This window comes from Pelmatolapia mariae, linkage group LG20, assembly GCF_036321145.2.
Source record: "Pelmatolapia mariae isolate MD_Pm_ZW linkage group LG20, Pm_UMD_F_2, whole genome shotgun sequence".
NCBI lineage: Eukaryota > Metazoa > Chordata > Actinopteri > Cichliformes > Cichlidae > Pelmatolapia > Pelmatolapia mariae.
Genome location: NC_086244.1, coordinates 13,550,951 through 13,565,048, shown reverse-complemented (window position 1 = coordinate 13,565,048; position 14,098 = coordinate 13,550,951). Strand labels below are relative to the sequence as shown.

The following is a 14,098-nucleotide window of genomic DNA, read 5'->3' as shown; positions in this document are numbered from 1 at the left end:
ATGTAACCACAGTAACGAGGTCTGCCCCTTTAAATGACAGTCTGTAAACAAACATGGCCACGTTATAGTGGCTCAGAGCTCCACAAATCGAAAGATAGAAGTTCACTTTTTGTCGGTACACTTTGGGACTGCACAACCACTCAAAATGTTAAATATTGGGAGCTGAAACGAATAAATTTATCGGTGCGGCGTTTTTGGGCGATAATGAATTGTCGCAACAACCAACGTTTTACGGCAGTGGAGTTTCAGTTTGATTGGACGCTTTTGTGCCGTAAACCGTGTCGGTTATAGAACACATGGGACGGAGCTGAGGTATCGTGTACATCTGAAATGTGAGTTAACCGCTCGAAAAAATCACGTTTATGTCGTTATGTTATAACAAAATGCTATTTTTATTTGCGCAATAACAGTTGCTAACTTGTGTTATATATGTTATTAGCTAAGTAGCTTGGGTAAAAGCACCAGAAGCGCTTTATGGATCGAAAACACATTTTAAAACTGTTATAACTGATGGAAAAGCGGTTCATTAATATTAAAATTTAAGCAGAGTTTCGTCATTAACAGCACGTGAAGAAAAAAAGCTTGGTGTAGTTTCTTGTCTGTGGTTCTAGATTAACGCCTTAATTTACAAAGTGAGGAATCAAATAGTTGGCAGAGCCAGTAAGTGTATCACAGGGAAAGTTCCCATCAGAAAGTCTTCTAAAATCCACATGAATCTACTTCTGGTGTCCTAAATGTGAGACGTGGAGAAGGTTTTGAAAAAACTGTGTTCTTGTCTCAGAAGCTCGGCTTTCTGTTTATTTTTATTCTGAAGCTAAAAGCCCAGGTCAGTGTTTCTAAAGCCAAAATTGGACCACACCCCCCCCCCCCCCCCCCCCCCACACACACACACACACACACACACACACTTGTATTGTCGCCAGGTTCAATGATTGTATTGTCAGATGAAGGCACTTTTGAACACCTACATTTATTGCTTTGCAGAAAGCTTCACTAGCTCATAACTTAAATCCAATTAGAATCAGAGAAACATTATCGTCAGACACTTTCGCCCAGTCCAACAAAGCTTCTCACTGCCTCGGTAAGATGATCAGGAATACTTTATTTTTCCCATATTTGGTTACTTGTTAAAGCAGTTTAAATAATAATCAGATACTACTAATATTTATTATTATTATTAACATCTGTCAGATGCTTCTTTTTCAGATATATTGTGTTATAGAGGGTGATAGCACAGCAGTTTTTAGTTCTCATCAGTTGCAATCACAGAACCAGTCTTCGTGATTCCAGTTCATACAGTCTGTTAGTATCACCAGCTGTAGTGCTGCTTCTCCTGCAGATCACAGCAAAGTACACTGTACTTGCAGTAACTGATGGATAGAAAATCTCATCATCACTTTGCAGCACACAGTGAAGGATTGTGGCGCCTGCTAAGCCTCTTGTTGTATACAGCCTGAGTGTGACAGCATGACCGGTCACTCAGTGGTTTGATGAGTATGAAAGAGATATTGATCACATGCTACACTCTCCATAACCAACAAATTTCAACCCAGATAACCGCTTGTGGGAGATTGGCGTTCCATCCTTTCTTTCTTTCTTTTTTTTTTTTTACTTTAATTTGTCACCTGTGTGTATGTGACTTGTTAAGCTTCCTACTCTTGTCTCACTTTCTCTCTCAGACACACATTAGGATGGAAACTCAATCAAAAAAACATTTTTCTCCTAAAAATGGGAAGAAGTTCATGCAGAAAGGAAAAGGTAAAGCATCTTTTACAACAACGCTTCCAAGCTTTATCACATCAAACCAGTTTTGTGATTGGGGTGTCTCATTTTGCCCAGATTCCACAGGGACCAAATTTGGTGGAAAACCGGGCAGCAAAAAGCCCTTCAAACAGTACAATAATGCAGAGAGGAAGAGCCGACCGGGGAAGGGCCGGGATGGCGGCAAGAGAGAAACAAAGTTTTCTTTCTCTAAAGGAGGGAAGAGGAAACTGACAGATGCTAAAGATGAAGGAGGAGAGGGTGAAGGTGAGGAAATATCTGCTCTTTCCAGACCAAATCTGACGCTGCCTGTAAACATTGGAGTTGGTTGTATATCATGAGCTGAACATAATTAACACACATACATTCTGCACATATACAGCACATGTTATCAGCGCACTGCTTGTTAGTTTTAGAGTAAAAATAAATAAATACATGAGACGGACTCTGTGCTACAGCGTGGACAGTCAGACTGCTGAAAGGACACATTCTGCTCTAAATCACTGATTCTGTGTTTGGCTTCTCCTGAGAGCCTTTCTGTTAGAGGACGGTCTTCAAAAACAAAAGTTGTGTTTCCTCTTTTGTGTGAGATCAGGTCCTGTGGCTAAGAAGGTGAAGAAGGGTGGGTTTAAGCCAAATGAGAAACTCACAAAGGAGGAGCTGAAAAAGAACAGGCAACAGAGAAAGAAGGACCTGAAGAGGAGTCGACAGGAAGCTGAGAGGAAGGACATGTATGAGATCATCAATCAGTCCAAACATATGTGGGGAGACCTCAGGAGGTACATGTCCACACACACTCACAGGGTCGGAGACAAGGCCGTCGTTTATGTTGCTGCGGTCGGTTCAGTATTGGATGTTTGTGTCAACAGGAAGAACTGCGAGAAAGACCTGAAGAAGAAACTGCTGAGAGAGCTTCGTGATCTGATCCATGGAAAAGTCAAACAGGTTCGTCTGTTTGTTAGAAACTGCACATTTGGATTTTCTTTATTTTTAAACCTGTTTAACTTTTCTTTAAAATGAACCCATCCACAGATGACCATATTACAGACAAACAGATTCAGGGATAGCTTCTTTCCCAGAGCTATCACCGTTGTAAATAAGCACAAAAACAATTGAACCTGCTTAGCCATACCATACTGTCACTGTCATTATATTATGCTGCTATTCATACTGCAATACTGTCATTATACTAATGCTGCTATCCTGTAAATATCATACTTACTTTTGTTGAGTACTTACGTTTGTTTTATTGTACCTTTTATATTTTACATTTATATTTATTATTGCATTTTGCACCAGAAAGTAAAGAGGCTTAAAAGTGGACACATGGATCATAAAACATCATAAAAACAGAGGAAAACAAGCAGATTCTTGCATTTTGTTTTTATTTTATGGAATAATTTGGATTGTTATGTGACCGTGCTTTCCTTCCTCCAGATGGCGTTTGCTCACGACGCCGTGCGAGTGCTGCAGTGTTACATTCAGTTCAGCAACCACGAGCAGAGGCAGGAAGTGTTTGAGGAGCTCAAAGGTGAGCATCAAAGTTTAATCTACTGTCTTTGGAAGTGTTACAGTCTGCGTGTGAGTTTCCCCAAACTCTGAGCTTTTTCATCACCAGTTAATTCAGAGGTGACGTCTAGAAAATATCCCAAATACAGACAGAAAACTCAGAATGGGCTTTGGGCATTTAGCAGTTCTGGATTTTAATGTGACAGTGGATAGTTTTCCCTTTATTTTTTTGTTTGTTTTAACTTTTTATTCTTGCACACAAGAAGTTTCAGAAATGGCAAAGAGGCTTTTAGCAAGAAAGGGAAATCACAAATTGACCACAAATGGCACTTTAACCATCCAGAATCTGAGAAAACCCTGGCGTGCATGAGTAATGTACGTTCATTTTTATGCTGACATAAAAATTCAGCACACCATCCAAAGACATGTATTTAGCAGGGTTAGGTTAATTGCTGATTCTGAATTGGCCATAGGTGTGAATGAGAGTGTGAATGGTTGTCTGTCTTTCTCTGTTAGCCCTGTGACAGACTGGCGAGCTGTCCAGGGTGTACCCATGCCTCTTGTGCCTGGGATAGGCTCCAGCTCTTCCGCAGCCCTGATAAGGATAAGCGGAAAAGGATGGATGAATGGGAAAAATGTCTTATATGTTTGAGTAAATGGGACTACAGACCAGCAAAACTGGTTAAAAATATTAGAATTCTAGTGAGGTTCCTTTGGACCTTTTCAAAACTCATGCAGGAACGGCCCTGATAACTTTGCTGGTGACGAATGATTTTTGGGTCCAGTGGGTTTTCACTGCTGCTTCCCCCCAGAAAATTAGTATTTTTGTCATTTATCAAAACCAACAGAAATCTATCAGCGCCAAAGTCATATTTGTTGCTACTGAAACTAGCTTCTGCCGCTTTTTTCAAAACACCTCATCCACGGATTATGAATAGGCAGCACATTTTCCCTTTTACATCAAAATTCAATAAGTAAGATGTGAGTAGATATATAAACATCCGGTTATACGTCTGTGTCCTTGTTTTCTTTTAACAGATGACATCCTGAGTTTGAGCAAGTCACAGTACGGCAGACATGTGGTGAAAAAGCTGCTGATGTACGGGTGAGTCAGCTTAGAGGGTTTTTTTCCCCTTTCTGCAGATGCCTCTTGAAACAGGTGTTTCTATTATTTTGTCCAACCAGTTTAAATGAATTCGGCTAAATATGACAGAATAAACTGCTCAGCAGCTACAATGAAGTTCTGCAGTAGATAAGTGTAATCTTAGGTGTATTTATTATTTATGTATTTACTTCCTCCACAGGAACAAAGAGCTGGTGGCAGCAGTGATTAACAGGTTTAAAGGTCACGTGCGACAGATGCTCCGGCACGCCGCTGCCTCGTCCATCATCGAGTATGCGTACAATGACAAAGCGGTGCTCGCACAGAGGCTCATGCTCACAGATGAGCTGTACGGCAACACCTACACTGTCTGCAAGGTAACCACACACACACACACACACACACAGAGGCTTAAAACTATTGTTTTGTATCAGCGCCACCAGAGGGCAGACAAACAGGCCGACCACTATTGTGATTATTATTTTTGAGAGGTGTGTTTATTAAATGGTGTTGTGTGTCTCTTTGTCCGTGTCCAGTCATACGAGTTCAACACCCTTGAGAAAGTCGTAAGGACGAACCCGGACAAGCTGAACAACATCATCGACGAGATGAAGCAGATTCTCACACCCATGGCCCAGAAGTAAGACCAGAAAAAGAATCACCTGCAAAGTTTGATTATGAAGTCCTTTACAAATGTCTTCTGACAGAGTGTGGTTAAAGGTTTCAGTTTTTGTTATACTAATGGATAAAGCAATTCACATTAAGTTGAGGTAAAATGGCAAAAGAGTCAATAAAAACATTGTTTAAAATGTTTTTCCTAAAGATGAGAACAAATCTGAGCTGATGTGGAAACTTTGATTTGGTTTGAGACGCATTTTTGGTCAAAATTTAATTCTTTTAGATGAATTAAAACCTAAAAGAAAGTTATAAAATTTCATTACTGAACTTAAAAGTTACAAATGAAATCTTGAAGTCGATTCGTCCACACATATTTGAGGTTTTGTAAGTGAGTGAGAGAGATGTTACATGCTGTTTTAGACATTTGTACGCACACAAAGGTTTTTGAAAGTCAGAATTATTGGATTGGTGAGCTGAACTTATTCAGGTTTGGATGTACGCATTTGTAAAATAGTTTTAGGTCAGATTTGGTATTTCTGTTTTGTATTTGTGTGGATTTAAACACGCACGTGTGAGTCCTCAAAAGTTACATACAAATCATTGTACACATTTGTTAAACTTAATTTATACTTGCAGATCATATTGTACACATTAAGACAGATTTCTCTCCATATTTCGGAGTCCTGTCCATCTTTGGATCCATATACCTATGCGAGAAGGTTTTCTCAAACATGAACTACATGAAGTCCAAACGGTGCTCTTTCCTGACTGATGTCACTGCAGTCCTGCATTAATATTACAGCCCTGATATGGAGAAGCTCTGCAGCGATGTTCAGAAACAGAAATCACATTAAAAGAGCATTTAATATGCTGTTATTTTTCAATAAATATCTCTATATTTTTGACCCTGAGTTGATATAGTTTTATGTTCAGGGCTGGACCACAGACACACGGCTCTTTTTCTCCCACTATTAAGCCTGAGGGGCTAAAATGGCTCTTTGGTGTCCCGATTTAGACCCAAGTTACTGTCATTCTTTTCACTCAAAGTCTGCATGTCGTGCATATGGGTGGAAGAAGGAGGTGATTTTACGTGTTTGAATCATAGGCCCCAGTTTTGAAAAATGAAGCACTGGTTTGGTTCTAGGGTGAAAGTGGCCTACATCAGTTGGCACCACTGTGGATTTTCTACCATTAGAAATTAAAGGTTAAAGGTTTAACCTCTTTTGAAATGCCACAAATATTCTATTCTTTTAATCTTCAGACCAAAGCTCACAGAAGCCATCAGATGGATTTTAGATATGGTTAACTGAAATCGGCTGCAAAGCTGTCAAACAGGAAGTGAGGTCATATGCCAGGCTTGCTGTATGGGTCAAATGGAAGGATGAAAAATGAATCTAAAGTGGAAGTGCCATTAACTGCAGTTGCTCCATTGAAATTCTGTTTATATTTTATTTTATCTGGATGTTTGTTAATCACCTGGACTCTTTTTTTGTATTTCAGGGAACAAGTGATCAAACACTCTCTGGTCCACAAAGTCTTCCTGGATTTCTTCCAGTGTGCTCCTGAGAAACAGAGAACAGTGAGCCTCTTTTTAAAGTTTCCATGTATTAAAGAACAGAAGCTGAATATCGCTGCTTCACCGGAACTAAATATGGAATAATGATTGTTTCTCCTTGCTCTGTGTTTGTTGCGATTCGAGCAGGAGATGATCGAGTCCATCAGACAGTCTGTCGTCTACATGGCCCACACTCACGACGGAGCCCGAGTGGCGATGAACTGCTTGTGGCACGGCACAGCCAAGGTGCGCACACGCTCAAATGCAACAACTTCACGTGCACATGCAGGAGTTCTGTTGTTACAGACAGTTGAGAAGCAGCCTTCACTCTTTTATTTTTTTCTCCATGGGAGTCATTTAAAAAAAAGAAGTGACGCTCTTACTCTGCTCGAAAACAAAACTTTTGGGCTCAAAATACACGAAGAGAGAGCCTGATTGGATTTTGTTTGCGTAAAGTCTCTTGTAACCAGTTTAAAATCGGTGGCATAAATGACCTCAAGTAATCACATGTGCTTATTTATCGGTCCATGAGGTTAGCAGGAGGACACACAAACCCAGGCTTTTACCTGTTCTGGTAAGCCAGTACAGGTAAAAGGGTTGCAGATCCATCCACTGTGACCCCTTGGGAAATAAAGGTTAAGCTGAAAGTTGTTTTTTATTATTACCTACATTATCAGAATTGTTCCATGTACCACAAGCCAGGGTAAACTGATATTGTGATCAAAGAGGTTTTCTTCTGCGGTGTCAGCAGTGATGTGGACGCTGTGTTGATCTCTTGTGGTGAAGGCGGAGCTGAGCGTAAAAGCAAAGCTGTCAGTTCAGTGGTGCATCTACACTCTTACCCTCAAGTTCTGGGTAGCAACCAAAAGATGAGTGGAAATGAGTTTCCTCTGGAAGATGCAAGATGGGCTGTTCTTCATTAGAATAGGGGTGAGCTCAGAGTAGAGCTGCTGCTTTATTCATTGAAAGAAGCTAGTTGAGGTGGTTCATGCATCCGATTCGGATTCCTGATGGACGTCAAGTGGCAGAAGATGGATGATCATAATTATTTCCTAACATGCCAGCCGCACATTAAAGCTTCTTCAGTTCCCCATAATCTTTAGATTGGCACCATCCAAACTTCATATTTATGTAACTAATGTCAATGACTGGCAGGAAATGGAAGCGTCTGCTTCACAAAGTCATTGTTTTATTTTTTGTTTCAGGACCGAAAAGTCATCATAAAAACTATGAAGACCTACATGGTGAAATTTGCCATGGTGAGTTCATTTAATCACGTGTTGATTGATTAAACCAAAACCTAAGTTTATATGTTAACACATTCATGCAAAGTGTCTGCAGGTCAATTAAAGTATGTTATAATCAGTTTGGATGTTTTTAGTGTAGTGTAAAATAACTTCATGGTTGTATGTCTGCCAAAAAAATAATCAGTGTGTATTTCTGTACTTTACATTCTCACCTCCACTTCTACCTCTCATTAGTCTTATTTTTCTTGTGGATTTCTGTCAGTGTTTCACAAGTTTTGTGATGAAATTCTCTGTTCTTGATGTATCTTCTAAAACGTCTAAGACAACTTGTTATGTGCACAATTGTTCAAAACTAGAAAATAGCAGCTGGTTATTAGATCTCTTTAAAGTCACATTGTTCAGAAATTAAAATTCCTCAGAGTGAGTAAGAGTGAGGACTGATATATTTATGTATCCACAGGGGGAGTTTGCGCACCTGGTTCTTTTGGCCATATTCGACTGTGTGGACGACACCAAGCTGGTCAAACAGGCCGTGCTCTCAGTAAGTCAAATGCAAAATACTTCATTGGTATGCAGACTCAAATGGTTTTGGAGCCCAGCAGGAATCTGCAAACTGACTAGAGAGTGTAGAGAAAAATGATTGTGAGTGGCCTAAGCCAAAGTGCAAATCTGTCTGAACAGGAACAGGGCAGACACACACTGCCACAGCAAAAGAAACCTTAGCTTCAGACTTGGATGGTTCCTGGACTCATATGCTCCTGACTGGGAGGGGAAAGAGTGCAAAGCATGACATGTTTAAGAAGTGTCCCCATTAAAACCTCCTTTGTGTCCCACCTTTCCAGGAGATCCTAGAATCTCTGGATGAGGTCGTAGGTAACAAGTATGGTAAAAAGGTCCTGGTGTACCTACTGAGCCCCAGAGACCCGGCTCACCTGCTGCCGGAGATCATCAAGGTGTTGGAGCAGGGAGACGGAAATGCACACAGGTAACAGCACTATGGAGGGTTTTGTTTAATCCAAGAAAGTAAAAATAAATAGTAATGCTGACATATAAAAGTCTGAGATGGAGTGAAGGTCACATGTCTCTGCTCTGTTCAGTAAAAAGGACACAGCAACTCGGAGGAAGGAGCTGCTGGAAGTTGTCTCCCCACCGCTGCTGGAGTACCTGTGTAACAACGCAGCTGCCATGGCGATGGACAAGGCGACCAGCGTCACCATCAGCGACATCTTGGCGTCGGCCTGTGGGGACCTGAGGCCCGCCATGACGGCTGTGGCTCAGTTGGCCAATCAGGAGTTGGTGCCAGGAGGGATTAAAGGCGAGGTGTGTGACAGCAGTTAGAAACAGAGCACAAAATTGTCAACATTTAAACAACAAACATGAATATGAAAGGATTTTTTTTTACTTGGATATTCACTAAAAGAAGCTTTGATGGTGACTTTATGTTTGATGTGCTGTGCTCTTTGTGCCCTCTGTAGCTTCACATGGCAGAGCATCCAGCAGGACACCTGGTGCTGAAGTGGCTCATAGAGCAGGACGTCACGCTGGCAGAGGCCGGCAAGGAAGGTAAGGACACTCTGACACACACACAGTAAACTGGTTTTAATGAGAATGTTGTTGAATTCATATCTGATTTAAGGTCATTTCTGACAGTGTGCTGAGCATTTAAAAAACCTGTTTAAGTGGGTTTCTTAGATTAGCTTGAGTCATTTTCACACAAACTCCAGATATTTGCAGGGGAATCAGTCTGGGTTTAGATGTGTTCACAATGCTGGAAACACTGTGTTTTTTAGACAAGCAGGCAGGACACATGACACCTGCTTGGAAGCAGCAGCTGTAAATAAATAAATAAAATTTGATTTATATTACACCTTTCTAGACAAAGTACTGCACATAAGATGACAAATAATAAAAAGGTAAAACAGACAATATAAAACAGGCAAAAATTAACCAAAAACAGTTTTAAAAAGGTGAGTTTTGAGTTGTTTTTTAAAAACAACTACCGAGTCCACTGTTCTTAATGTATGAGAGAGAGAGTTCCAGAGTCTCGCGGCCACAGTGGCAAAAGCTCTGTGACCCTTAGTTCTCATCTTAGTCTGTTTTATAGCAAGTAAGCCCTGATCAGATGACCTCAGGGACCTGCTAGGGACATAGGGCTGTAGCAGATCGGAGATGTAGGGTGGTGCCAGTCCAGGCAAGGTTCTGAATGTCAAGACCAGGATCTTAAAATGTACTCTAAATTCAACAGGAAGCCAGTGTAGCTGAAATAGCAATGGTGTCACATGTGAATACTTGGAGGATTTTGTCAACAGCCTAGCTGCAGCATTTTGCACAACCTGTAGACGATCCAGAGAACCTTTGCTTAGACACATAAACAAAGAGTTACAATAGTCAAAGCGTGAGGAAATAAATGCATGTATAGCAATCTCCAGTTCAGGGGGAGATAAAATAGGGCTTAACTTAGCCACATTTCTTAAATGATAAAAACAAGATCGAACCAGAGATTTCACATGCCCATCCAATGTGAGAGTCGAGTCAAAAGTTACACCTAAATTCCTGATAGAGGATTTAATATACACTGAAAGAGGACCAAGGGCTTTCACTGTCTGGGATAAAAATCTGTCAGGAGCGCATACGAGGACTTCAGTTTTCCGCTCGTTGAGTTGGAGGAAATTTGCAGCCATCCAACGTTTGATGGAATCTAAGCAGTCATTCAGAAGCTGAAGCTTAGATAAATCCTGGGGCTTAAAAGAGATGTACAACTGAATATCATCAGCATAACAGTGATAAGAAGTGTCCTCAAAAGAGCCCATTTTATGCTGGAGGGGGAGAAGATATATTAAGAACAATAAAGGCCCCAAGACCGAACCCTGAGGAACACCACAAGTAAGGGAGGTAGAGGATGACCTAAAATCGGAGACCACCACAGAAAAAGATCGGTGATGTAGATATGAGGAGAACCACTCCAAAGCAGTACCCGATACACCAACCCAATGTTTAAACCTTTCAAGGAGGATGTGGTGGTCAGCCAATGTTAGGTCCAACATAAGTAGGACAGAGCATTTTCCTGCATCATTACTCATCAAAATGTCACTTGAGACCCTAAGAAGGGCTGTTTCTGTGGAGTGAGCTCTGCAAAAGCTGGACTGAAACTTATCGCAAATGCTATGTTTGTCCAGAGCCGCTATAAGTTGCTTAGCCACAACCTTTTCTAGAAGCTTAGCAATTAACGGTAATTTAGAGATAGGTCTGTAGCTGCTCCAAAGAGAGGGGTCTAGCTGAGGTTTTTTTAAAAGTGGGAGAATAGCAGCATTTTTAAGATAAACCGGAACTATAGCAGACGCCAGTGAAGAGTGAGCACAGATGGACCAATAACCTGGAAGACATTTTTGAATAATTATGCAGGCACAATGTCAAGTGGACAAGAGGATGCTTTCACTGAATTCACTAGTTTTACCAGCTCAGGTAGTGAAACAGGAGAGAAAGTATCCAAAATGACGGGCCGAGATGGGGTGGAGATAGACATAACTGGTGCTGAATGAGAAAAATTCATTCTTACGTTCTTCATCTTTGCAAGCAGAAAAGAAAGAAAACTGTCACAGTCGTCCTCATTAGATGAAATAGGGGCCGCAGGAAGAGCAGGAGTAACAATGTCACTAATGGTGTTGAATTGCACCTTAGGATTACCTCTGCTCTTTGTAACCAAGTGTGAGAAATAGGCAGCCCTCGCATCTCTGATAGCATTATTAAAAGAAGATAAAAGGTCCTTTAGGTAGAGGAAATGAACATTTAGATGAGTTTTCCTCCACCTGGGCTCTGCTTTACGACAATCACGTTTTAGACAGCGAATACTGTCATTTAGCCAAGGAGATTTGCAAGCAGAAACTCTCGTTTTAACCGGACAAATTTCATCTAAAATAGAAAGGCAATAATTATTCAAAAGATTGGTTGAATAATCAACATCATTATGAGGAGATAGCTGTAGGTTAAAAGCATCCGCAAATTTCTTGGCTGTGGAGGAGTCTAAGATACGAGCGCTAACCATCCGTTGAACAGGGGACAAAAGCTCATTAAAAGACATGTTAAAAACAATAACATGGTGATCAGAAATAAAAATGTCCTTAGAGCAAATAAAATCAATAGTTATACCCAAAGTAAAAACAAGCTCCAGTGTCCAGCTGTCACACTTTTAGCAAACCGCCAGGTTAAAGTCCCGCTAATGCCTGATTCAACTGAGCTGGACATTGTGTTCTCATTGGCACCTCTCTAGAGCAATGTCTCCAAAAGTTAATGGCCACATGTTTGAAAACAGCTTAGCGCCTGTCCCCTCTAACCCGATTGAGGGTTTAGTCAGTTATAGCTATGGATCAAAAGAGAGAAGTGAACTTTTTAAAAACATGAGTACACTATAAGCAGACAGGTGGTATTCAGTGGACTAAAAGCCAAACACACAGCTTTGGAGTGTGTCTCTGCTGAGCTAAACAACAGAACCACAAACCACCACAAACTGCAATACTCCTACATACCTGCAGGAAAATCACTTCACATCAGAGCTAGAAAGTGGAAACTATATAGCTTTTTATCTCTTATCTTGTTAATCTCTGCTTTACCCTCTCAGAGCGATTTGGGAGGATCCTCGTGGACACAGTAGGAACAAATAAGATGAAGAGCTGGGCCAAAGTCAACAGAGGAGCCATGGTGCTCTGCAGGTCGGTGAACAAACACATTTCTATCACTTCAGAGGATGTTTCTTGAGGGTTGTATAACAACTGAAGTTCAGCTCAGTCAGTCTTTTTATTAGCTGGCTGGACAAAAACTTAAACCCCAGTCAGGGATGAGGGGTATCATAATGTCAAATGTCACATGACTCTTCTTTAGCACAAAATAACCTCTGAGTGCCGCCTACTTCTATCCTAGATATTATCAGATGATGATGATGATGATAAAAAAAATGGTGATTAAAAATCTATCAAGAGCATAAAAATCTAACAGTAAGAGCAGATAATCAATACTGATTTTAAAACATGCTCAAAGAACATGTGAAAACATGGCACTTCCAGCTGATTTTAAACTGAAGATAACCATGTGTTTGTTCTAAGGACCAACAGGGGGCGACTCTGGTATCACAAAGAAACAGTTTGCCCTCTTTTTTTGTAAATTACAGTTTTGGGGGGGTTTCTCTTTGCAGTTTGCTGAACAGCTGTGACAAGTCTGTGGCTGCGGAGGTGAAGGCGGCGCTGGAGTCCATCAGGTCGGAGCTCAGCAGCATCAGCAACAACAAAGGCGTGGAAATCTTGCTGGAGAATCTGAACAAGTAGACCTTTTTCTTCCAAACAAACTGCTGATGTTTAACCCGTCGCTGCCTCTATGGCACCAACACCTGCATGACTGCGAGCGATTGAAGCAGCAAATGGGAACATTTTTCAGGAAGTGGATACAACCTGACACACTGCTATGTAATTACAGTGGATGGGAATTTGTTTGGAATCTGGGAAATAAGGAAAAGTATTTGGAAAAATGGTCACCGCTACAAGAAAACAGATTACAAACATGGAAGAACAGCTGGCAGTTCAAAAGTCAACGGACAGCACACACAAATTCTCAGATAATCAGTTTCGAGTCCATTACTGTCTTTGAAACGCAGCACTTCATCATTTACATTAAAGCATAAACTACACAAATCTGGACAAAGTGATGGGTTTCATGGACAGAAGCTAAAATGTTTAGATACAGAGCTGATTAGTGAATGGGAAACGGCCTCTGTCTGTGATTGATGAGCTTAGCATGACTGAATGAATCATGACGAGATCTTCAAGAAATGAACAGAGAGGTCTCTTATACTTACTGTAACTATAAGAGAAAATCCTGCTTATTTTATGCTTGGGGTCTTCTCCAGTTGACTTGATTTTAAAATCTATGTTCAGGCCAACACTCTGCAGGTCATTAAAAGCACAGAAAAGGTTGGACAAGTAAAACCATGTGCATAACATGACAAAGCCCAAAGTTTTTTGGTAATTTGTGTGAACTAGGATTCATCTGGTCAGCCTTCAGATTTGTTTTGTAAGATTTTATATGTTGTAAGCATCAGCTACAAAGTTACTGTGTTTGCAAAATAAAGACTATTGTGACAATTATCATAGTATGAATCCAGTGCTGCTTTCAGTTTGGGTCACTCTCTACAAGTCCTGTCCTGATCATTTTAAATCCCTTCTGTGTAAAACTAACCGTTGACTTTTGTGCCAAGGATCATTGCTTGTGAGAGTTGAGGCCTGGGATACTTCAGGTCAGGAATGTGACCAGGAGCATTTG

At 40.8% G+C, this 14,098-nt stretch overlaps 1 protein-coding gene across 1 annotated transcript; it reads left to right on the top strand.

Annotated features, from left to right (window-relative positions):
• The first annotated feature begins 275 nt into the window (after nt 1–275).
• pum3 (pumilio RNA-binding family member 3) lies at nt 276–13,912 on the top strand. The gene is made up of 18 exons (XM_063464082.1): nt 276–332; nt 1,680–1,758; nt 1,840–2,028; nt 2,357–2,540; nt 2,631–2,706; nt 3,199–3,292; nt 4,309–4,375; nt 4,575–4,749; nt 4,909–5,012; nt 6,491–6,569; nt 6,693–6,791; nt 7,751–7,804; nt 8,253–8,333; nt 8,635–8,777; nt 8,890–9,112; nt 9,268–9,355; nt 12,408–12,498; nt 12,978–13,912. Exons 2-18 carry the CDS (start codon nt 1,692–1,694, stop codon nt 13,105–13,107), a joined length of 1,944 nt encoding a protein of 647 aa, XP_063320152.1. The 5' UTR covers nt 276–332; nt 1,680–1,691; the 3' UTR covers nt 13,108–13,912.
• Nucleotides 13,913–14,098: the final 186 nt, after the last annotated feature.

What these genes read in the sequence shown, in the direction of transcription:
- pum3 (XM_063464082.1), top strand. Translation starts at nt 1,692, where the DNA reads ATGGAAACTCAATCAAAAAAACATTTTTCTCCTAAAAATGGGAAGAAG. An exon ending in ATGTGGGGAGACCTCAGGAG is followed by an intron (nt 2,541 to 2,630) that starts GTACATGTCCAC and finishes TTGTGTCAACAG; the next exon opens with GAAGAACTGCGAGAAAGACC. An exon ending in TGTGGCACGGCACAGCCAAG is followed by an intron (nt 6,792 to 7,750) that starts GTGCGCACACGC and finishes TTTTTGTTTCAG; the next exon opens with GACCGAAAAGTCATCATAAA.